Source organism: Notamacropus eugenii, chromosome 7 (assembly GCF_028372415.1).
Source record: "Notamacropus eugenii isolate mMacEug1 chromosome 7, mMacEug1.pri_v2, whole genome shotgun sequence".
NCBI lineage: Eukaryota > Metazoa > Chordata > Mammalia > Diprotodontia > Macropodidae > Notamacropus > Notamacropus eugenii.
Window position 1 is genome coordinate 120,498,887 of NC_092878.1, and position 25,488 is coordinate 120,524,374.

Below are 25,488 nucleotides of genomic sequence, written 5' to 3' on the forward strand. Positions count from 1 at the left end.
GGAGGACCCGAGTTCAAAACCAGCCTCAGACACTTACTGGGTATGTAACTCTGGGCAAGTCACTTATCCATGTTTGCCTCAGTTTCCTCCTCTGTAGAACAAGCTGGAAAAGGACACTCCAGTATCTTTGCCAAGAAAACCCAAATAAGGTCACAAAGAATCAGACATAACTGAACAAGCAAATGATAACAAATGTTACATTGTATTTTTTAATTTATTTTGTTAAACATTTCCTTGTTACATTTTATTCTGGTTCACCTGCCCATTTGAATTTGACATATCTGCTTTACTTCATGATGATGTATGGGTGTGAGACTTTGGTAGACTTTAGTTGATGTATAACTTTAGTTTTATGGAAGTTACCAAAAATTTACTTAAATCATGTACAAAACACATTAGGACTTAAAATAGATGGATGAAAGAGATGCTAGCTTAATTTCATTATGTTCTCTACTACCCAAAACTGACACCCTTATTTTTACAAGGCAGTTGGGATTAAGTGACTTGCCCAGGGTCACACAGATGGTAAGTGTCAAGTAACTGAGGCTGGATTTGAACTCAGGTCCTCCTGACTCCAGGGTCCGTGTTCTATCAACTGCCCTCCCTAGCCACCCTTAGTCCTAATTTTTTATGCTGATAATTAGATGCTCTTAAATTTTCTTTCACTGGCATATACACTCTGCGTCTTCAACTTAAGGACAGAAGGTCTTAAGTTTATTATTAACTCTCTATTATTATTACTTATATATATTATATTATATATTATTATTATAACTCTCTATTATTATTATTAACTCTGGATGCCCCCTTCAATGCCTAGTACAATATTCTACAAAATGGTCCATTCAGAAAATCTTGAGATCCTCAGACTGAGCCAAAAAATTTCCCTAGAGGTTATGTGGTCTAACCCTCTCCTTTTACATATAGGGAAACTGAGGTCCAAGTAGTGAAACAATTTTCCTAAGATCACACAAATTAATAAAAATAAATCATAGGTCTTGAATGGCAAGGGACTTCACATGTCAAGTGTATATACTTCATTTTTTACAGAAGAGGAAATTTCAGACCAAAGAAAATTAAGTGACTTGCCCAAGTCACACAAGTAGTAAACTTCAAAATCAAGATTTGAACCCAGCTCCTCTGATTCCAAAGTCAAGGCTCTGCCCATTGTACCACGTGTTGTTTTCTCCACAACTTTCCAAAATCTAGAATCCTATTTTTTCCTTGATATTAAAATGATTTAGTAAAAGAATCTCTCTCTTGCACTATAGTTGGCTCCCTGAAGAAAACACTGAATCTGGAATCAGGAAGGCCTGAGTTCCAGTTCAGCCTTCCTTACTAGCTGTGAGACCCTGGTTAAGTCACATAACTCTGTCTGCCTCAAGTTCCTCATGTGTAAAACATGGATAATAATAGCACTGATCCTCCCAGGGTTATTGTGAAGATCAAATGAGATAATATTTGTAAAGATAGTATTTGTAAAGAACTTTGCAAACCTTAAAGCGCTAATTAGTATTATCATTATTTATCCAGCATTCAGATGTTTGGCAATGTCACCTATGGTAAACAGAGTTGAAAGACAAGAAGTAAACAAAGAATAGTCATAAGAGATGAAGCAAAATCTACAACCCTAAAGCTAATTTGTGTGACTCAAGGTCACCTCAAGCTCTTTCTTCAGGTCCTAGTCAGTCTTGTTTTAGACATAATTCTAATATCCTGGGTGGGGGAGAAGGAATGGAGAATCTGGTCTCTCTGTCCACAGAAGATGAGAAATAACAAATTAGAAGAAGGGAGAGCCACAGGTAGAAACAGCGACAGTAGTTAAAGTCTGACACTAGGGGTAAGATAGAAAAATTATACAACAAGCACTCAAAAAGCATAATATTCTAAAGCTATTTAAAGTGTAAAGGACAAAACACCGCTAGGGGCTCCTCCAACCCAGGTTAAATAGGTCTTGTTGAGATCACTGTACTACAAGACAGGATAACAACAGGACAACTCGTAATGACATTAGACATGGTATTGATAATGATGATTGATAATGATACTGATAATTAATAATGATGACCCTAGATCACCATGAGAGGGTTAAATTATTTTCCATTTTACTTCCCAGGTCTCTGGAATTCACTGAACTCTCAAAACTTTTTTTTCAGATCTACCAGCTTACTATACAGCAAGCATTTGATAACCAACTTGGAAATGCCCATTGTCTTTTGTTAAGTATGATATTTGTCTGAACCAACACTGTTTGGGCAATGAGTTTTCAAGAGCAGATTCTGTAAAAGAAAAGACTGTCTCACTTTTATCTTGTATCGCCAGTACCTAGCAAAGAGTCTCACACATAGTAGGCCTTTAACTGAAAGTTGCTGATTGATTGTTATATAAAATCATAATTTAACACATCAAATATTTCCATGTTGAATAACTAATTTTCTGACTCTGATGCTTAAACATTTTCCTCTTGTACCTAATAGAAATGTGTAAGCTATTCATTTATTTATGTTAAATGATTTTTGATTATAGCAATTTGATGTTATAACTGAATTATTTTCCAGAATTTTATTTTAATTGTGTAGTTTCCATTAAAACAAATGAAAATAGCATGTACATAGTAGGCCAACAAAGTTCTCATGACTGCATGTATGTATAAGATATGTATGTATGTAAATATCTTATAAATCTGATTTATTTCTAAGCTTATCTACCATCGTAGCACTGAAAACCTAACGAGAAACAAAGTTTCATGTGGGTTGCACAAGTTCCTCCCTATGTTTTATATGAAAGTTCTAAGTCTGGCATGTCCTGACTTCCTAAAGTTAGGTAGTAAACATTGCCACATCCCTAGATTTCCTTCCTGAGTGTTTGCAGTGGTAAAGAAATCTTTGTAACAGAGTGTAAATGCAACAGTGTATGTGTGTAAATAGTCACAGAGATCATCATATTTCGACCCAATCATATTACAACCAGATGCACAAAATATATTTTATATTTGCATTTATATTATGTGTTTATCTACTCAACACAGTATCTGGCATATAATAGGGGCTAAAATACTTGTTGCTGATTTACTGATTGAAAATGCATTTCCTCCAGTGGAATCTGACTACCTAAAACCCACAGATTGGCTTACTTGTTCTAACTCTTACGTTCTTTCCTCCCTCTTCTAACCATTCTTTTCTCCTTTTCTCCCCAGTCCAATCCCACATACAGTGGTTGTTAAGGTAAAATTCACAGACAAATCTAAAGAATGTAAGTTTTTGAAAAACAGGAACTATTCAGTATTTGTCTTGGTTCGTTGGTGGTTGGTTGTTGTCCTTTACTGTCAACGAGGACCAAAATGACATCACCATGATAAAGTCAAGTTTCAATGTATCTGTGACTGATCAAACTAATACGAGCTTGAGATGCTCTACCTCAGATTGCGCATAGAGTATTTCTACTAGAGTTTAGCACAATCCCCATCACATTGTAGGTGTTTAGTAAAGACCTGTTGAGTGGACGATTGATTAATTAATTGATCTAGATTTAGAAGGCACTATGTAGATTAGATCAATTTTTCTGATGAGGAAAATAGGTTCACAGAGATTATGTGACGTACCCAAGCTCATAAGGTTATGAAAGCAAAAGCAATTGTGTAAATACAAGTCATTTTTTAAAACACTTTCAGCTGGGTCAGAAACAATGTCTTTCTTTAAAAGCAAAAATGTATGAGAAGCAAAATTTTAGAATGGGGTCTAGGAAACTTACGAGAATCCTGAGTATCATTTCTGGCTGTAGGCTGCAGGAGTTGGTGTACTACTTTTACATCAGTTGGTGGAAGAAATGATGACTTAAGGTTAATTTTAACCATTTTCTCCCCTGTGTGCTTTTTAGCTCTCCAAATGGCACTTATATTCCATTCTGAATAGTACATATCTTCAACAAAGAGAGACATTCCAAAATAATGGTACCTACAGAAGAAAGGGGAAAAAGGAAGCCAGGATACTTATTTCTTTTCATGATTTCATTAATATTTGTTTCATTTCAAAATAGATTGAAGTTTAATTACTGATGTTTCTAGTTATTATTTTGAATTTTCTCCGTACAGCCATACTTATATGTCACATTTATAAAACATATCAAGGTTTTTAAAATGCTTACCTGACAACTTTCTGAAGTAGGTAATATATGTATTTGTTGTTATTCAGTCATGTTTGATTCTTTGTGACCCCATTTAGGGTTTTCTTGGCAGAAGTACTGGACTGGTTTGCCATTTCCTTCTCCAGCTCATCTTATAGATGAGAAACTGAGGCAAACAGGGTTAAGGGACTCACCCAGGATCACACAGCTAGGAAGTGTCTGAGGTCAGATTTGAACTCAGGAAGATGTCTTCCTGACTCCACGCCCAGCACTCTATCCACTGTGCCACCTAGTTATTTGTTACATTGATGTGTATGGTTGTGGAGAGTAGGGTTGGCCATCTGCTATTAGAACATTTCTGGTCTCTTCTCTCTTCTGAAAGGTGAAATTAATTGCTTCCTAGATCTTGCCTACCTCTTCCCTGGTGGAATGGGGGGAAGGGAGAGAGGTGATCTTTTCTTTCCTCTCTCCCCTGATCCTTTACAGAGATTTAATCAGCCTCACCTTTTAAGGACAATTAGCTCACTTTTAGTCTAAAAGCAATATAATAGCAGCTAGATAAGGCAGTGGATGGGCTACTTAGCCTGCAGTCAGGAAGACCTGAGTTCAAATATGACCTCAAACACCAGCTGGGTGACCCTGCAGTCACTTAACCTCTATTTGCCTCAGTTTCCTCATCTGTCAAATGATCTGGGGAAGGAAATGGCAAACCACTCCAGTATCTTTGCCAAGAAAACCCCAAATGAGATCACAAAGAATCAGACACAACTAAAATGACTGAACAACAATAAGATATTGTCCCTCTTCTCAGTACAGATTAATTACACAATACAAACATTCATAGATGACCCCAGGTTTCATCATATAGGAAGTAAAATTAGTGTAAACGAAATAGTTAAAGGAAGGGAGAAGAGTCCTACTTCTTGAGAGGCATGGGAAGGACAGGTTGAGGAAATAGAAGGCCTGTTAGAACTTTCCTCAGTACTTGAGGTTGTTGTGTTGTGTTGTGGTTGTGTGGGTTTTTTGTCCTTCATTCTAGAAGAGGATCATGACATCGGGAAGATGATACCATGACTTGCAAATGAATTGGATTTAAGTGAGGAAGGCTATGCTAAGTCACCAGCCTCACTATGTCCTCCAGAGTTATCTGGATCCAGTGGTCTGATATAATTACAGTCTCCAGCTCCCATCTAAATTCCTTGTCCCAAGTTGCTGCTAGGATCCAAAAGTTCACCTCAATGTCTGCCTTCTCTGCAGCAACTCAGCCTTTCCTCTCTCTTTAACCATTTCCCCGGGCCACTGCTTCTCTGCAGCTCAGCTCAGTGAGAGCTGAAAAAGCCACAGGACACTGTCTTCCCCTACTGCTCATTCCTTTTTCTCAGCTTTTTGTCATTGCCTGTATACTGTCTTTTTCAAAATTCCCAGGCATGACTCACGTCCCCTTCTGGCACAAAGATCATCCTAGTCGAGACTGCTATCAGGGAGGACAAAGAACGTTTGTCCCTCTGAACTAAAAATCCCAGAATGCTGAGCAATTCTCATCCCTCTAGTACATTCAGATGCAACAAGTGAGACTACCCAAGATCAAAGATCAGAGTCTACTTCTTATTTCACTTGGTACTCAGTCTGACCCAATCCAATGCTCAAGATCTGAGGTCCTCATTATCTGCCACTCATCAAAAAGCTGTTTGGGTAGAGAGAAATTCAGTAAGTGTGTTCGTCCTTCGTGGCTGAAGAAGACCATGTCATCAGAGAAATAATGACACGACTTGCACTTGACTTTGTTTTGAGTGAGGGAGGGCTGTGCAGGTCACCAGCCTCACTTCTCCTCCAGAGCCATCTGAATCCAGTGACCAGATATTCATCAGGATGACTGGAGATGACCCAGGATGAGGCAATTGGGGTTAAGTGACTTGCCCAAGGTCACATAGCTAGTGAGTGTCAAGTGTCTGAGGTGAGATCTGAACTGAGTCCTCCTGACTCCTGCACTGGTGCTCTATCCACTGCACCACCTAGATGCCCTAGAGAGAAATAGAAGTGCAAGAGGAAAAGGATATAGGTGAATTCCTAGACTGATAGCTACATACTTTAATCTCCTACCTCCTGCCACAGCATGTACTATTTGAAAGACAGCTGGACAGCACAGTGAATAGGGTGCAGGACTTAGTAGTCAGGAAGGTGTAAGTTCTAATCCTGCCTCAGATACTGACCTAGTAAAGTCCCTTAATCTCTTAGCCTCTGTTTCCTCATCTATAAAATGGGGAAAATGATAGTACCTACCTCACAGGATCATTGGGAGAATTAAATGAGTTAATATTTATAAGGCACTACATAAATTCTAGCCACTATTATCATTTGCTCACAAAATATTGAAAATATTTTGCTAAAGCAAATGCCCATCATTTGGGAAATAGACCAACAAACTGGAATCTGTGAATATGATGTACATAACTGCCCTGTAAAAAAAGATGGATATGAAGACTACAGAGAGACACAATGAAAAATATGAATTACTACACAGTGAAATAAGGAGAACCAGGAGAACAATAATACAAAATGAGTAAATGGAAATAATTTCAAAAATCAAAATAAATTCTGTGTAATTATACTTTTGTCCTGAAGTCTGGTTCTGAAAAAAAGAGATTTGAGAATGTGTCTCCCTTCCTTTTTCGCAGAGGTAGGAGACGGACAGCTGATGTACTGATTAGTTTGAGGGCGGCTATTTTTTCCCTCTTCTTTTAATCTCTCTCACGCCAAATGGTTCTCTGGGCTAGAGAGGTCAGAAGGATATATTGAGACATGAAGGTGAGATTAAAACCAAAAGATGTCGATAAACTTACTTTTTTGTTGCATAAAGCAGTAAAGGCATAGTCGTTCTCATACCTACCAAAGTGACAAATGCAGAAGTAACTAGCATTTTTATTGTTTTCTTTATTTTTTAAATTTATTTATTTTTAGTTTTCAATATTCACTTCCATAAGATATTGAGTTTTAAATTTTCTCCCCCCTCTTTTCCTCTCCCCTCCCCAAGATAGTGTGCAATCTGATATAAGCTCTACATATACATTCATATTAAACATATTTTCACATTAGTCATACAACTAGTCTTTTTAATAGGACTTGAGTAATAGTCTATTCCTGTTAACTCAAATGCAAAACTTACCTTATAAAATGATTCAGCAAGTAAACAGAGCCCCCATCATAATCACATGAGCCAACATGAAAGTCATTCTCTTCACCGCTGTACTGAATCCAAAAGAGTCTCTGGTCAATGATGTCCAGTGAGATCATTTTAATTGGCTGTGATCTCTGTATTAGAATCTTCACATCTGTCCCATTAAGATTTGCCCTGTTTATAGTGCCAGTAATATTATCTGACACCCAAAATATAAACCTGAATAGGAAACAAAAGAAAACAGAGTTTGGAGAGTTATCCTGGCCAGTTTCAGGGATGGCCAAGCATGAGTCTGTGTCTATACACAAAAGGTGTAACCACTTTTGGCAAAAACTCAGTTAATAAGATGTCAGTTCAGCTAAAACAGTCAAACCGGTCTACCTTCCTCACAAAGATGTCTATATGTGCAGTCTCTACCCTCTGAAGGCACCTGGGAGTCCAATTCCTAAAATTCCTTCCTCAGCATCTAACAGTTGCTCCTTAAACTCCTTACAATAAACTCCTTTTTTCTTACTTTTCTGAAAATAAACTGTTTTTTAGAGTAGCATGTAATGTTAAGCTTAGAGACTTTTGGGTCCCTTGGGATCCATCCCAAGCACCTCATCTTATAGATCAGGTAGGATCTAAGAGGATCAAAATGGCATCGCTGTGTCAAGATCAAGGTATCGTTTGTCTGACTGTGGCTGATCAAACCAATATGGGCTCAGAAAGCTCTATTTTCACAGGTCAGGCACAAATTGTTCATATGAACATTTGGAGTGGTGGTGTCACTAAATGTGTACATTTCTTACATTTCTTTTGAACTACTGTAATTCTGCTTTGCTCATAAAGCACAGAGACATTAACCATGCAAGACGAACCTCATCATCTCCTCTCAAGTCATCAGGATCCTTCCAGTTAATCAGGGACGTAATCTCTAAGTCATCTTCGACTCTTCCCTCATCCTCATCCTATATGTCCAACTACTCAACATACCTTCTGCTTTCTTGGCATCTCACCCCTTCTCACCCCTTTCATTATATTAACCATGTTCAGTCCCTTGTCACTTCTCAGACCTAGCAGATTATCCTTCCTGCCTTGAATATATTCTTCTCCAACAAATTCTCCACAATGATACCTGAATGTTCATACTACTGAACCAATATGATCATGTCACTTTTTAAAAACCTTCAGTGGCATTCCATTTTTTACTGGATAAAATATAAATGCCTGATCTTATGATTCAAGACTATATGCCATCTGGTTCTAACTTTGTCTATCACTTACTTTATTTTTTTATTATTTTTTATTTTCATTTATTATTGTTTTATTTTTATTATCACCTACTTTAGAGGTGATAAGAAACAGAAAATATAAAAATATAAATGTTTGATCTTATAATTCAAAACTGTGTACCATCTGATTCTTCATCTATCACTTAATTTTTTAAACTTTTTTATCACCTACTTTAGAGGCATAATATTTTAGAGGAGAGTCAACATAGTACTGTGGAAAGCATGCTGGATTCAAAATCAGACTGCCTGGATTCAAAGCCCAGTTCTGCTATAGGAAGGAATCTACGTGACCTTGGTCAAGTCACTTAATTTTTTTTAGGCCTCTGTTTCCTCATCAGAAAAAAATATATGGAGCATGAGGCTCCTTCCATATCTAAAGCTATGACCTTATGATCCTACCTTTCCAGTCTTGTATCTCCAGCTACTACTCTTTCTTGTATTTAATGAACATTCTAACCAAAGGAAAGCATTGAACGAAATTCTTGTTCCTTCCTGTATCCCTTCCCCTATGCCTTGAATAGACTCCCCTTTCTCTCCTCCTCCATCTTTTAACAGCTTTCTCTTTCTTCACCAGCAAACTCAGGTACCACCACTTCTGTGAAATGAAAGTGATTCTCCCCTTTCAAAAATTTACCGTAGTCCTTTGACTATAAATCATCTCAAAATCACATTTATCTCATTCTCTCTGATATCATCATTTTCTTGTTTTCCTTATTAGGGTCCTTGAGAGCAAGATCAATCATTTTAATTAAAGATGAGAATTTACATTTCTATTTTAACCTACATTTGTACACAATCTACAGTTCTTATTTTAAGACTTACCAATGTAAAGGTGGGATTGAAATCACTCTACTCTTTTTATCTCTGATACCTGAACTAGGTGATGTCTCAATCAGTCTACTAAAAGACCTTAGACTATGTACAAAAGTTTTAGGAAAGAAGAAATTTTTTTTTTAATTTTAAAAAACTATTGGATAAAATGAAATGACACAAGTCTAATAGGCTGGGAAACTTGATCTGTGTTTCCAAGGATCAGCTATAAATTATCAAGTGAATTGAAAATGGAAGGCTTTGTTAGATGATGTGGCTTTCATTCCTGAGAAGAAACCACTTGGGATAGGGGGTAGAGGAGAGGTCTAAGCTTTGCTTTAGCCAGATCTCCTCACTGCACAACACTCCCTTGGCCAGAGAAGAACCTTCCAGCTTTGTAGACTTGCCATTGGTAACCCAAATGGTGTCCATAAATCAGCTCGTTCCACACTGTATATCATCAGGAGCCAAGGATAGACTAGATTAACAGCTCTATAAGAAACCTAAAGTATAGCCATGCCTGATTCTTTGCAAATGTATAATCACTACACAAGTTAGTTCAACAGGGGCAGGTAGGTGGCACAACCTGGAGTCAGAAGGACCTGAGTTAAAATCTGACCTCAGATGGTAACTATGTGACCCTGTGCAAGATACTTAGCCCCAACTGTCTCACAATCACACACACACACACACACACACACACACACACACACACACACACACACACCAAGTAAACTCAACAGCGCATACTTTCCAATCACATCATCAAGACCCCACCTTAACAAATTTTCTTGCAAACTAATACAACTCTCCCTGAATCGTTCTATTAAAAATCAGTGATGCTGGTGAATTATCCCTCACATCTTAAAGACTATATCAGAAAACAACAGGAGTTTTACCTTTTTACTGGATCAAGAACAATATTTTTAGGATAATTTAATTCTTTCAAGAGGACATGAGAATTGTTTCCTTTCATATCTGTAGCTTCAATGGTTCCTTTCAGTTGATTGGACCAAACAATTTCTTCATGTATCCAATCAATTGCCATTCCCGAAACCCCTTTTCCCACATGGCACAGAATCTGCAAAATAAAAACTTTAATTGAGCTATTAACCTTTCCTTCTGACCAACATGATACTTCTTTTAAAATATCCATCACTTTAAGTGTCTGTCACCATTAACTCTTCTGGTCTTTAACTTCCCATTATAATTAAACTGCTTTGAATAAAATGAATAAGCCTTGAGTTGCTATTGTTATTTTTGTCATTTCAAAGTTACCATCCTGAGCGAATCTTCAAAATGATACTTCTGAATTTACAAGTTCTTGACCCACTATTTACTATCGTAGCTCTGAAATATAAAGGTTCTAAAAATAAGCATACAATCAGAATCAGGTATTGAATGAATCTTTAGCAATAATTTCAACTGTTTTAAAAGTGAAATCTACATCCTTTGAAAATAAAGCTTATTCAGGTTGATCACAGTAATACTTTTAAAATTTAATTCAAGATTTCAACCAAACCCAGCCATGCACAACATTTTATCAGAATATGACAAGATCACATAGAATTCATGTGTCATGTTGGCAAGTAAATGGACCATATGCTTTATTTCATTCTAGTTCCACTGTGTTCCCCCATGACCCTGCATTTGCATAAGACATACCTAGAATGGACCTCCTAATATCTCCACCTATTGAAATTCTTGTCTTTGTTTAAGAACTCAAGTGTATCCTCTCCCATGAAACCTTCTATGAATCTTACCAAATAGAAGCAAACTTCTCTGCCTCTAATTTCTCATCTTGTTTGACCTCTTCTGCAAACTCATTTTTATTTTCATTTAAATTACAGTTATTTGTGTAAATATCTCTTCCTTCTAGTAGATTATAATTTCTCTGAGGACAGAAATTGTCTTTTTTCTCCTTTGTATTCCTAGTGTTTGGTACAGCTCTTTGCACAGAGTAGGTCCTTAACCCACATCCTCTGAATTGAGTTAAATTTAAATGAACTAAATTGAATCAAATTTTGTTCTTACCAATTCATCCTTCTATTTCTTTCTTTATAATGTACCTTGCTCAGATTGCTCCAGGTTTTAAGTCAAGTATTTGAACTACAATGGTTTCTTCTCTTTGTTTCTCTTACTGGGTCAGACCTTCCCCTCCCTCCTTGGGCAATGCCCCATGTTCCAGGTATTTCACCTTTTCCTCTATCTCATCAAAAAGCACCTGTCCTTTCTCTTGTTTCCCCAGGGATTTTGTCTCTGTTAGATGACAAACACTAATAATAGTGAATTAATCCATCTTAATGTGTGCTTGTGTTAACATGTTGTTCACCCTAGGGAAGGTCAACAGACACTTACAAATGACACCTTTACTCCAATGAGGTATCTCAAAATTGCATTACACTCTCATGCTTTTGCAGACTAGAGGAGGAATAGATGACTATCCATTTCACTTAAGTGGAGGCCCATTCCTGTGACCATGCGAGTGGCTCTGTCCAGTTCTACAACCTTGGTCCTCCATGCCAAGTATAAGATATTGGTATAACCAAGGACTTGAAAAAAGCCAGGACTCAAACTTCACCATCTGTCCAATTCTGGGCCTCCTGGGAAATCTTCCCAATAAGTTCAGGGTTCAAGTTTTTAAATATTCAATCTGCGTAAATCATCATAGGTTTTTAACAACTGTCCTCTTAGATGTCTTCAGCCTTGCTGTCTCTACTTGGGCCGTAACCATCAATCCCTCCCCACCAGAAAATTAGACTACAACCTACAACCCAGAGCCACTCTGAGCATTGGTTCACTATCTTTGACCCTATTGTGCTCAGGTCTAGGTCTCCACGACACTTCCCAAGCCTTGGCAGCTACAGCCTCCCTCATTCTCTATCAGAATGTAAGCTCCTCGAGGGTTGGGAGTATCTAACATCTTTATTCATATCCCCAATAGTTAGCACAGTGCCTGGCATTTGGGAAGTCCTTGATGAATGCTCCCCTCCTCTCTTCTCTCTCTCTCTCTCTGTCTGTCTCTCTCACTCTCTCTCTCTCCCCCTGTCTTTCCCCCTTTCTCTTTCTCTTTCCTTCTCTCTGTCTCTCTGTCTCTCTGTCTCTCTCTGTCTCTCTCTCTCTCTCTCTGTCTTCCCCCTGCTGCTTCTCTAGGTATTAGGGTCCTCTTCTCCCCCTTTCTGACAAATGGCACTGAACTCAGGCTACATCATTTAAAAGGGAGATATTAAGAAAGTATATTAAAAATGGATTAGCTAATTAAAAGAATTCTAAGAGGACTGAACTCTAGATAGAAACAATGGGCAACTGTCTGAAGTAATTTGTGTTTAGAACAAATTTTCAAGCATTTGTCTATGGATTTCTCATGGTACTCTCTAAATGTTATTCCTAGAGAATGGAGGGATTATTTTAAGGATTCCCTGATTAAAATGAAATACTCTAAATTTTTTGTGGGTTCTTTAGATAAATTGTCTTTCACTATCCATCCATTCATCTGCTACTTGCCTTTTTTTCAAAGTATAAATACCCTGAAAAAAAGAAGTTATCCTTCTAAATGCTAGGTAAGAAGAAAGCACCTACTATATGACACGCATGATATTAAGCATCTTATCAAATATTTCATTTTAATTTTCACAACAATCCTGCAAAGTAGGTGTTATTAATAATTCCCTTTTTACAGCTGAAGAAACTGAGGCAAACAGCTAGTAAGTGTTGGAAGTTGTATTTAAATTCAAATCTTCCTCGTTCTAAGCTCAATGCTCTATCCACTGCATCATCTAACTGCCTAAATGCAACAACTTCCTAAGGGTAAAAATAAATATTAATATAAAAATTAATATAAATGAGCAGTCTGTCTTAAATAGAAAGTATGGTAAAGTATGGATTTGTAATTTACAAAATTGCATCCATATGGTCACACTCTCCTTCTGAAGGTCATAGATCTCTGCACAATATTGTATGGGTTTGTACGTTATCATTAGTTTGTAGAGTAACATGTTACCAACACACAAAATATGTAAATAGACTAGTAAAACATTTAGACTCTTTGGAATAAGAATTATTTTAATTTTCATTTCTCTCCATGTGATTCTCAGGAGTTCGTTAATCTGGTGATATTTACTGGCACCTCCACCACCCTAAAAATGCATTCAATAAATTACCTCTCTCAAAGTTTGGCCACCCAGGGATGGGTTTTGTTGGCCAACCCATGGACTCTTACATTTGTTGGTCTTCTGTATTGTTGGTCACACTGATGATATCATAGCTCTTTTGAATGGCAAAGAAGCATTTACTGTTGTGTTCATTCTCACTTAGTGTGTCATGGAGTGTTTTGCAATTATTATCCACCCTAACACTACAAAATGGAGAAAGGTTTGGAGATTTGTATGGACTCTGCACCCTTTCTTCCAACAGTTTTCCAAACTATAATCATCTTTACAAAGCAGAGCTATGGACTTGAAGCCAAAAGACTGAGGTCCAAGTTCTGGCTCTGCCACTTCCTTGCTATGTGAGGGTGTTTGACTTCTCAGACTTTTAGTGCCTTCTTCAGGAAAATTAAACTGTTCTCTAAGGAAGATAGGAAAATAGATGCTCTCAGAGAGAATTCCCTTCTAACTTCTAGAATTCCTGTCACCAAACAATTCATCACCCTTTGGCTAGCCTGGTCATGAACCTCACCAAACTTAGCTAGGCTTAGGCTCAAACAGTGGACCAACAGCTCCTCACTGGGCAAATATTCAAAGCCTTTCCAGCTTTGTAGGACCTGCCCAGAGCTTGCCATACCAACTTCATAGGATGATTGCAAGGAAAATGTTCTGCACACTGTAATGCATTATGGGAATCGGACTCATCATAAGTTCTTATTCCAAAGAATCATCATCAGTTCTTATTCTGCCATAAGGTCTTGTTCCAAAGATGATCCCTGAATTTGCACATCAAATTGACCAAGTCAGAAAATCTCATTTTGGGAAAAAATCAAATAAATATTGTTCATCTGAACTAACTGGTCATTTGACCAAACTGATTGGTCAGTTCAGACAAAATGATCATCCCTATGATCCCAAACAGCACAGACTAACACAAATCTATCATGTATACAAGAAAAAACTCAGCTGGACCTCCCCAAATTAGGATCAATGTGACTCCAGCTCTGACACAATATTGGCCACTTGCTGCTAAGCATCATAGAACCTCAAAGTCTATTGACTTCTTGTCCCTGTCCCACATCCCACAGATGCTATGATGGTGGGTACTTTACCTCTTTCTTTGTGCCATTCAGGAATACTTTTTGCAGGAGTCCTCTTTCTAAGTCTACCCAATAGACTTTCTCCTTTCTATAATGAAAATCCATCAATATCGATATGCCAGCATTAGCCGCCACTTGTTCATGGTTAGTTCCCTCCATGTCAATCCTAAAGATAGCATTTCCATGGCTGAAAATTAGGAAAGGTGCAGGACCTGAGGGGGGATGGAGAAATCAAACCATGCATTCACATCATGTTTTAAAGATTATTCAGCTACATTACTTGAAAATTATACCAAATAGAGGTACAATTATTTGTTTACAAAGCAACATTCTAATCATCAAAATTCTAATCATCTTCATGTTTCCATCAGGAAAACAGATAAAAAATTACAGTAGTTGAGTCATGGTTTAAAAAAAAACATACAGATAATCTTCATTATTTAATTATTGGAAATAAATATCACCAAATTAATTTGGGTTACTGAGGAAAATGAACAACATAAAAAGTGAGATAGCTTCCCTATACCAGTTGGGTTTTATTGGATGAGTGGAAAATCTATTGTAATCTCTATAGCGTGAAAAATTCTTAAGTGCATTAGTTTAAGGTCCAATGTTTTAATTATGTGTTAAATATAATGATACAATTGTTAATGTTAATATATTTGAAAATGCCTCTTCTTCCCCCACCTACCCTCTCCCTTACTTCATCTCTTGATTGGTAATTAGGAGATATAGAAGCAAAGAGAAAAGAAAAAAGAGAAAAGAGGGAGGAAAAGTAGAGGTTGTAGTCCTAGGACATCTCAGAAAGACCTAAGCCTAACCCTGGTTTACTCTCATCTCTTCTGTCCTTCTGGAGACCTTAAATGCATCCTTTCTTGTCAGTGAAAGGTATCTAGTCATCTGCTCTTGGTTGTGGGGTTGCCAGACTTGCACTACAAATCATTGCTTTTCTAGTATTCCATAGTCAAAGAAAGAAAGGGCTAAGATCATATGGAATTTTTGTTGCTGAGACTTAAAGTAATTGGCTCCTCTTCCAGATTTTCAGGGCACAAGAGCAGACCTTTAGAAATTTTGTACATGAGGAAACTCTCCATTTGTCATCCTCACCATAGGAGCAGCTGAATTCACAAATCTATGTAATGAGGGATGCCCTAGAAAGTACTCACTTCTCCAGCCTAAGATCTGCACATTACAGAAACAGGCTGGCTTAGATCACAAGCTTTTTGAGGGGAGAAATAATATGTACTCTGTTCCCCTAAATTACTTAAATAATGTCATATGCCTTCTGGGTACTCAATAAGTGGCAGTATAGGATAGTGGACAGAGAATTGGCCTGGAAGACAAGACCTTAGTTCTGGCTATGGTCCTATGGGACCCTGGGCAAGGCAGTCAGTCAAACAACTAACATTTTTTAAGCATCTGCTATATCCTATCCCCAAATCTGAAGTTCAAATCTGGCCTGAGACACTTACTGGTTGTGTGACCCTGGGCAAGTCACTTAACCCTGTTTGTCTCAGTTTTCTCATCTGCCAAATGATCTGGAGAAGGAAATGGCAAACCACTCTAGTATCTTTGCCGAAAAAACTCCAAGTCCATGGAGTCACAGAGTCAGACACAACTGAATGCTTGAACAACAATGTGTTGGCACTGAGCTAGTTGCTGCTGCCGCTGTCATTCAGTTGTGTCCAACTCTTTGTGTGACCCCATTTGGAGTTTTCTTGGCAAAGATGCTGGAGTGGTTTGCCATTTCTTTCTCCAGATCATTTGACAGATGAGGAAACTGAGACAAATAAGGTTAAGTGACTTGCCCAGTGTCACAGAACTAGTAAGAATCTGAAGACAGATTCGAACTCAAGAAGATGAGTCTTCCTGACTTCAGGTCTAGCATTCTATCCGCAGTTCCTGCCCCGCACTAAACTAAGCATTTTAGAAATATTCTCTCATTTGATTCTCACAACAGCCCTAGAAAGTGGGTGTTACTATTATCTCTGTTTTACAATTGAAGACACTGAGCCAAACATAATTAGTGACTTGGCTAGGGTCACACAGCTATTAAATGTTTGAGGTCAGACTTAAGTGCAGGTCTTCCTGAACCTGCATCTAGCTCTGGTGAAAAAAGAAAAAAGTATTTAATAATATCTGTAGTTGTTGCCTCATGGGATTGTTGTGAGGTTTAAATGGCATAATGTACGCAAAGAGTTTTGCAAACTCTAAAACACTTTATTCCAGGCATGGCACCTTACACCTGGTGGTGAAGTTGAGGTTGGTAGATGGTTGGAGTTTGGCAATTGTGGGCTACTATAAGGTTGAAGCTGAAATCTAGCACCAACATGGTATGCTATGGTCAACCAGGCTGCTCATGAAGGCACAAAGAGGCTTAAGCTAGAAAGAGAGTAGGTCAAGGTCTCCATGCTGATCAGGAGTGAGTTGGCCAGTGAGTGACCACTTAACTTCCAGTCTGGGTTTGATAGGGACACCCAGACTTAAAAAATCAAAACAAAACCACCATTCCTCCCCCTATTCTTTGCCCTATTTGCTCAGCTCATAAGGAATTAAAGAGTGGGAAGGACCAAGATCCTCCTAGACTTGGTAGCTGCCTGAATGTTCTATGTAACCTCTCCTCCCTCCCAGCAGTTGGTACTGATGCTCAAAAGATGGCCATAGAGAGGAGCTTGGCCACCACAAGATCTACAAAAACAATATTCCCAACAAAGAACAAGGTGATGACATCACCAGAGGACATGAACAGCCTTGAAGCTTTGGAGGCATGTTGTTCTAGCCATGAATGTATCTTATGTTTGTGTCTCTTCACGCTCCCTGTACACACTTTCTCTACATGTGTACTCTTCATTCATGTTCTCTGTTTATAAGTGGTCTCTGCATGCACTCCCACTTCCCACTGATGGTAGGATACCTCTGTGGGGAAGGGAAAGAGATCTTTATTCATCACTTCATTTGCTACACTGTTCGATTAAATGTCTTTTACTTGAATTAATGTGTTGTCTATCTGTTAAAATATATCAGTGAAAGCTTCTGAGCTACACCTTGAGTTGGTGCTAACCCACAAAGTGCCTTGAACCTGGCATAATTTTTCTGGGGTCTCTTCACACAAGGGACAAAGTTTCAAAGTGTATTCAAAATATAGTAACTGTATTAAGTGGATACTCAAGAGAGAGAGAAGAGAAGGAGGGAGGGAAAGAAAGAGGGAGGGAAGGAGGGGAGAGGAGAGGAGGGGAGTGGAGAGAGAGGAAAACAGAGAGAGAAAAAGAGAGAGAGAGAGAGAAGGCCAAGGCAAGAGGGAAGGGAAGAAGGAGAGAGGAGAAGGGTAGGAAAGGAAGGGGAAGGAGAGAGGAGGGAAGTATGGGAGAGATAGAGAGGAAAGGAGAAGGAGACAGGGGAAAAAAGAACAGTGAGGGGGACAGAGGGAGGAGAAGAAAGACAGATAGATAGGAAGAGAGAGAGAGGGAGAGAGAGAGAGAGAGAGAGAGAGAGAGAGAGAGAGAGAGAGAGAGAGAGAGAGAGAGAGAGAGAAAGAACCAAGGGACAGAGAAGAACATGTCCAGAAATGGAAGCCAGTAGATTTGAATTTAAATTCTAATTCCATAAAAAAGTTTCTGAATTCAGATTAGAAAACTGTTTCAATCCGTGAGTCAATAAGTATTTGTTAAACACCTACTACTGCCAAGTGCTGTACTGGGTATACTGGGGTTACAAATAGATAATTTAGTCTCTCTCTTCATGGAGTTTATATTTTACTAGGGAGATGCAGCATATTCATAGATAAGTTACTAGAGGAAACAAATGAAATAAATACGAAGTAATTATGGTGGGCAATAGGTCACTAAAAAGTGAGGGAATCAGGAAAAGCCTATTGATGGAGGTGTCACTTGGGTTGAATCTGGACAGCTAAGACTTCCAAAAAGTGGAGGTGAGGAAGGAAAGTATTTCAGACATGAGATTGGCTTCCAAAAAGGCCTGGAGGCCAGAAAACAGAAAACATCATGACCAGAAAAGAGCAAGTGGGCCAGTTTGGCTAAAGTGTAGAATGCACAAGGGGGAGTAACATTATATACCCCTGCCAGAGCAAGCTTGAACCAGACTTTGAGGAAGTTTGAATGACTTTTCCTGCTAGAAAATGAACACAAAACTTTTTGCCTCCATTCGGGGCAGTTGTACACATTTATTTTATCCTTGTGCAAAAGACTCCTGTATGTTGTAGCGCTTGCAAAGGATGGGATCCAGGCCCAACTACTACAAATGAAGAAGATACCTTTTCCAAGAAATTATCCCAAATGAGTCCCCAAAATATGATACTTCTGGAAGAGATTCTCCCATAGCCCAAATAACCCAGGGACACTTTAGGGGAACTTTCTCCCTTCCTAAGCTTATGGTTACCACTAAGGAAGACATGTATATATGATCACACCTCGATTACTGAAACCAATTCCTCCACTCAAAAGTTTGATGTGCACAGTATTAGAGAAGAAATTCTTATTAAAAGGAAGAAAACCTAATGAAGACACATGAATGAGCAACCATTAATCCCAAAGATATATGAAAATACCCCAGTGAGAGGGCTCCTCCAATAGAGATCTCCCCTAGTCTGACCAAAAGACCTACCCAGTACCAGCCAAAGTTGGGAGGGATTAGGTTTTTCTCCCTCTCTACCATTAAATTTCCAACATTCTGCAGGAAACTCCCAGAACCACAGGGCAGTCTCCGTATCTACCAGTCCTCTAAGATTTTACTATCTATTTACAAAAAGCTTTGAATGTAAAGGGCATATACACTTGAGCTTCATCCTATTCACTAGATTTCTATTAGAGAACTTAATTAAGTGAGAAATTTTCCTCTAACTTAGTCCCTCCAGTAATCCAAGAATTAGCCTCCTTGAGCAAGTTCCAAGACAGGTTTAATAATAATGACATCTAGAATTTACATAGCACTTTAATTAAGGTCTTCAAAGCATTTTGCAAATATTATCTCATTTGCTCCTTACAATATCATTGCCCCCATTTTGTGGATGTTGTTCAGTCAATTTCAGTCATCTTCAACTCTTTGGGACCTCATTTGGAGTTTTCTTGGCACAAATACTAGAGTGGCTTGCCATTTCCTTCTCCAGCTCATTTTACAAATGAGGAAACTGAGGCAAGTAGAGTTAAATGACTTGCCCAACCATTAAGTGTTAAAGGCTGTGTTTGAACTCAGAATTTCCTGATTCCAAGTTCAACACTTTATCCACCATACCACCTAGCTGGGGGTATCTAATACTATACTGCGGGCCATCTCCAGTTGTCCTGATCTCTATCTGATCACTGGACCCAGATGGCTCTAGAGGAGAAAGTGAGGCTGCTGACTTTGGACAGCTCTGCCTCACTTAAATCCAATTCACTTGCAAGTCATGGCATCATCTTCCTGATGTCATGGTGCTCTTTGAGAATATTAAGAAAATGTCATAAAATGGTATAAACTGTCCAAAGAGAAGTCAATTAACTAATTATCTTTGAAGGTCCCTGAATTATACTGTTTTATAGAGCCGTTAACCTGGCATTAAGGTTTTACATGCAGAAGGTAATCCCCTGTCTTGTGAGAACATGGCTGAATATCCCACCATCACCACTCCCAGCAACCACCAGACATTAAAATGTTGTTCATGTTTCCCTTCAAGACTAAGCAGAGCAAAGCACTTTTCCAAGCCTTCAAGCAGGAGAAAAATACTCCCAGGTGTTCTAAAGCCCCAAAATGCTGCTGGATTTGCTCTTCCAGATTGCTGTAACTAATAAAAAGGCACATCTCAGCTTCATTGGCAAAGTGAATTCAGCATTAAGAAGGGTAAGGAAAGGTGTGATTTCACCAAACTCAATTAAAATGAATATTTACACAAAAGCCCTAATTCTGGCCCTCCCTGTGGCACTCAGACAACCAGGGGTTCTCCAAGCCTACCTCAGCAGAACATAAGCTCTGGAGTCATTCTAGAGTCTAAGAGGTCCTACTGGGATAGAAGGGAAGTTAAGTGGTGCAGTGGACAAAGTGTGGTGCCTGGAATCAGGAAAAGTCATCTGGCCTCAGACACTTCCTAGCTGTGTGACCCTGGGTTAGTCACTTAACCCTGTTTGCCTCAGTTTCCTCATCTGTAAAATGGGTTGGAGAAGGAAATGGCAAACCGTTTCAGTACGTTTGCCAAGAAAACCTCAAATTGGGTTGGTTATAAACAGTTGGACAGGACTGAAACCAACAACAGCTAAGCTACAAGAGCTTTGAGCCACAAATTGTACCAGCTATGTGTTGAATAGCCTAAGTAAAGACAGAGAATCTCATTCCAAGAATGTTAGTCATGGGGTGATGAATTTCTTGGCCAAAGTGATACATAAAACAGATAAAACTGAAAAGGGTCTCTCTAGCTGGTGAGCCCTCCTCTATTCCCTCTGCTTCTAAAGAAACAGCTAGAGAGTGCCGAAATAAAGAGCAGAGGGTTCAAGTCTGCCCTGTGGACATACAGGCTATGTGACCCTGGGCTAATCACTTTCTTATGCAGTTCCCAAAAAATTCTCAAAGATAACGAGTAGCAGGAAAGGTACAGCTCTAAACTGGTAGCTTCCTTCACCAATGAGACCACAGGTCCATAATAATACATTATAGAAAAAGAGAAAATGACTAATTCTGAAAAAAGGGAGAAAGGATAGAAGTGAAGGAGTGAAGGAAAAGAGAAAGGAGGAGGAGGAGGAAAAGAGATCACAGGCAATAAGACAGCAACCCTATTACAAAAATTACCTCATTTTAAATCTGGGGAGGGCGGGGGTGATACAACATCTTCTAAACTCCATGTGGTTCCCTTCTCTACAGCTTTAGGGAATTTATTTTGGACAAAAAGTTGAGTTCAGCCACAATCACTCTCAACCCCCGGTCCTAACATTTGGGCAGAGGTTGGGTTCTCTGCCTAATTTAACATTTATGTTGATCTCTGTAACCCCTGGTCTCTGCAGCTGAGGCAAAAATTCAGTTTACCGGAAACATTTAGGTAAGGAAACAGCAGGTTATATTATTGTCCACAGGTACTTATGTGGATGGATAGGCAGTGGGAGGAGAAATTGAGGGAAAAGCTACATTTTCTGTAGACTTTCTTCAAACTGGATCTTCTGCTAGGAGATTCCTATAGAGCCAATGACTCTCCTCAATATCTCCCTTCTCTGATACAGCTCAGTTCTACCTTTGATCCTCAGGGATTCCATACTTGCTCCAATACAGCCTTTCTCAACTCACATCGTAATTTATAGATGATCACTGGGGCAGAGCCAAGTTTCCTTGGCCTATACAAACATAGTTCTTATGCAAGGCCACTACAGTTGGAAGGATTTTTCCACTTAGGATAAGATCTATGAGTCTGATTGATTGGGCATCTTGTCATTTTCATGGGGGTAGGGAGAAGAGTGAGTAAATCTTACAGATACAAGCAATAGAGTGAGAGAGGAAGTGAGAGCTACTTTTGTGATTTCTACAGCTATGTGAAATAGTGATGAGCTATAATTAAGACCCTAAACACTGATCACCGGATTCTGGAATATCAAAAAAGAGGGGGAAAAGAATGGCCTGTCTTGCTCAATGAATCTGCAGCTATCTCTGTTAGGCAACAGCAGGAATAATTCATGAATGACACTAACAAAGACCACAGCGAACATATATAATGCTGTGACTTAAGCCAACCTATCAATGGCTCAGATAGGCTCCAGATCGGGACAACAGAAACAATCAAGCAGGAGCGCAACAGAATTGATGAGTTAAATTCATAATGACTGAGGCCAGAATGCCAAAGGGACAGTCAGGAATTTTCCCAGTGTCCTGTGGTGTTTCTATTTTTAGATGGAAGAAAGAGAATAATGCTGGTCCTTTATCCCTATGACTCAGACTACTGACCTGGAATCGTGAGAAACTGTCCAGTTTCCTTGGCAGATGGAGTCTGCCCACATGAGCTACAACCAAAATGACTTTGCATTGTACTGACTAGAATTGTTCAGACCACCAAATTAAATGTTAACGCCAAGACATCCCATCTATTTGGCTTCATGACATCATGCTCTGAGCCAATCTGAAAATATACAGCTCAAGAATAACTATACGCAAGCCACTCAAAAACAGTTGGCTCCTTAGTCAATTAATTAAATAAAATAATGTAATAAAAATTAATTTAATTAATTAATTTATTAATTGAAAGTCATTTTTCAATTGTGCCCAACTCTTTGTGACCCCATTTGGGGTTTTCTTTGGCAAAAAATACTGGAATGCTTTGTCATTTCCTTCTCCAGCTCATTTTATAGATGAGAAAATGGACTTGCCCAGGGTCACACAGCTATCTCAGATACTTATCTGAGGCCACATTTAAACTCAGGAAGATGAGTCTTCCTGACTCCACTCTATCCACAGTGCCACATTTATTAAGCACCTACTACATTCCAGATATTATACTAAGCAATAGGGGTACAGAGACAAAAATTAAATAGTCCCTGCCCTTGAGGACCTTATAGTCTAACAGAGAAGAAAACAGGATATATAACAACCATTAAAAATAATAATAATGAGTATTTATATGGCATTTGAAGATTTGCAAAGAGCTTTACGAATATTGTCTCATCTTCACAAAAACTCTAGGAGGTATCTCCACTTTGCAGAAGAGGAAACTGAGCCAGGTTAAGTGATTTGCCCAGGGTTACACAGCTAATAAGTGTCCAGGATCAGGTTTGAACTCAGTTTGTCTTGATTCCCAAGACCAGCACTCTATTCCCCCATACCACCACGGTGCCTATCAAAACAGATATGTTTGACTATCGGGACAGACAAGAAACGCCTCCTGTAGAAGGTATAGTCTGATTTCAGCTTTGAAGTAAATGAGGCATTCATTCTTAGAGTGAAGAAATGAGAAGGACCAAATTTTAGTTATGGACGACTGCCTGGGGAAAGACAGGGAGAGGAGGTAGAAAATCATGGGTGAAAAACAGCAAGCCGGCCAGCAAGTCACGGGAAATCATTCTCTGACAAATAAAAAAATTCAGGTTAGACAGAGGGTGATGGAAAGTGACGTGGTGGGTGTATCACACACACATCCCATGAAGTAAAGCAATGAATAATAAACCTGGAAAGACCCATTAGAGCCAGACTAAGAAGAGCTTTGCTGCCAGAGAAGTTTGCATTGAGTCCTATGGGTCACAGGGAACTACTGGAGTTTATTGACCAAAATTTTATTGCTTTTGGTCAAAAGTACTGAGAACAAATGTCACTGAAAAAAGTTCTTGGTTACTGAAGCAGATATTGAACCCAAGACAACCAATAACTCAGCTTCTAGAGATAGATATTTGGTGTTTCACTTTTGAAAACAGACCTAGGCTTCCGCCTTTTGAGACTGATGGAATTATGAAGTCTTCATGTGTTCATATTCAATCCCAGTGAGTCATTAAATGTCTTATTCCAGAGCCCCTGAGTCATGCCAGAGTTATCTTTATCAACCCTATCAGTTCATTAATTAAGCCTTATCAGTTTCAAAGGTCTTGAGCTTAATGCATTACATACCAGACATAGCAAATTAACCAACAGAGAAACTCCTTTCGATAAAGATGAGTTGACAAATAAAATATGACAATATAGCTGCTCGCTTGAAATTTGCTTTGTTTTAACTGAGAAACTAAATAGGAGAGCAGGGTCTCAGAGAAGGGAGAGGGAAAGAATAATTCACAGAAGCACTTGTATTTCCTTTAGAAATATTAATACTATTGATACAGAGTAGTGGGAAAGTAACGGAGTAGGGAGACTAGGAAGGCTTCCTGCAGAAGGTGAGATTTGATCTGATGACTGGAGGAAATCAGAGAAAGTAAAGGGAGGGTGGTGTGGGAGGCATGGGAGGTGGGGGGCAGCCAGTACAAATGCTTGGAGGCAGGAGATGAGTGTCCTATGCAAAGAACAGCAAGTAAGATACTGCAACTACCTCCTACCTCGAAGTTCCAACCAAATGATGCCCACCCTTTCCACTGTGACCTCTGGAATGCCCATTCTGTAGGCAACAAACTTCCCTTCATCCTAAATCTTTTCTTCTCCCAATACTTCCATCTTCTACCTATCAATAAAACCTGATTGCCTTCTGGCGACGCAATGTCCCTGGCCACTTTTTCAGTACGGGCTGTACCTTGACTCATTCCCCTCAGTTCACTGTTCAAGAAAGGGGACTTGGAAGACACCTAGTTCTCCAATGCGATCTCTATCACTCACTAACTTCTCCTCCTCTGAGACTCATGCTATTTGTATCAACTACCCAATCAAAATTCCAGTGCTATTGTCTATACACCCCCCAGGCCACCCCACTTTCTTCCTCAATGTGTTTGGTATCTGGCTTCTCCCAAGCTCTTACCCTCCTACTTGAGGATATTGGCTCTCCTTCAAACACCTTAACCACTCCGTTCTTCAACCTACTCATTTCTTATGACCTAATCTTCCATCCTACTTCAGCCACACACAAATCTTGCTATCATCCACAAGAATTCCAAAATCCCTTTATCTGACCATAAACTCTTAGCTTTCCGCCTCTCCCTGTGCCTTCCCTTACCAAACTCTGTTCTTCATCCTCACCTTACCTCCAATTCCTCAGTCCTTTTCCAGGCCATTTCCCTCTGTACTAGCCACTATCTCTCCTTTTTCCTATCTTGACCCTTTATCATATCATCGATTGTACCCTGCCAAACCTCAGCTTTGGATCCCATCCACCATCTGCCACCTTCTGTCTTACAGAGATTTAGTTGAATAAAGCTACCTTTGAAAATCATGCAGTCATTCTGATTGGATCTACCACAGACTTATGTTACCCAAACTCAACTGAGCTCTCA

The 25,488-nt window shown here is 39.0% G+C and overlaps 1 protein-coding gene across 1 annotated transcript in view; it reads right to left on the bottom strand.

Annotated features, from left to right (window-relative positions):
* EGF (epidermal growth factor) overlaps positions 1–25,488 on the bottom strand; it is a 143,017-nt gene that overhangs the window by 100,692 nt on the left and 16,837 nt on the right. Inside the window, exons 3-6 of the mRNA XM_072623378.1 lie at positions 14,639–14,838; positions 10,281–10,462; positions 7,286–7,516; positions 3,751–3,953 (exon numbers count right to left, since the gene is read on the bottom strand). Coding sequence (XP_072479479.1) covers positions 3,751–3,953; positions 7,286–7,516; positions 10,281–10,462; positions 14,639–14,838 — 816 coding nt within the window. The remainder of the gene's footprint in view (positions 1–3,750; positions 3,954–7,285; positions 7,517–10,280; positions 10,463–14,638; positions 14,839–25,488) is intronic.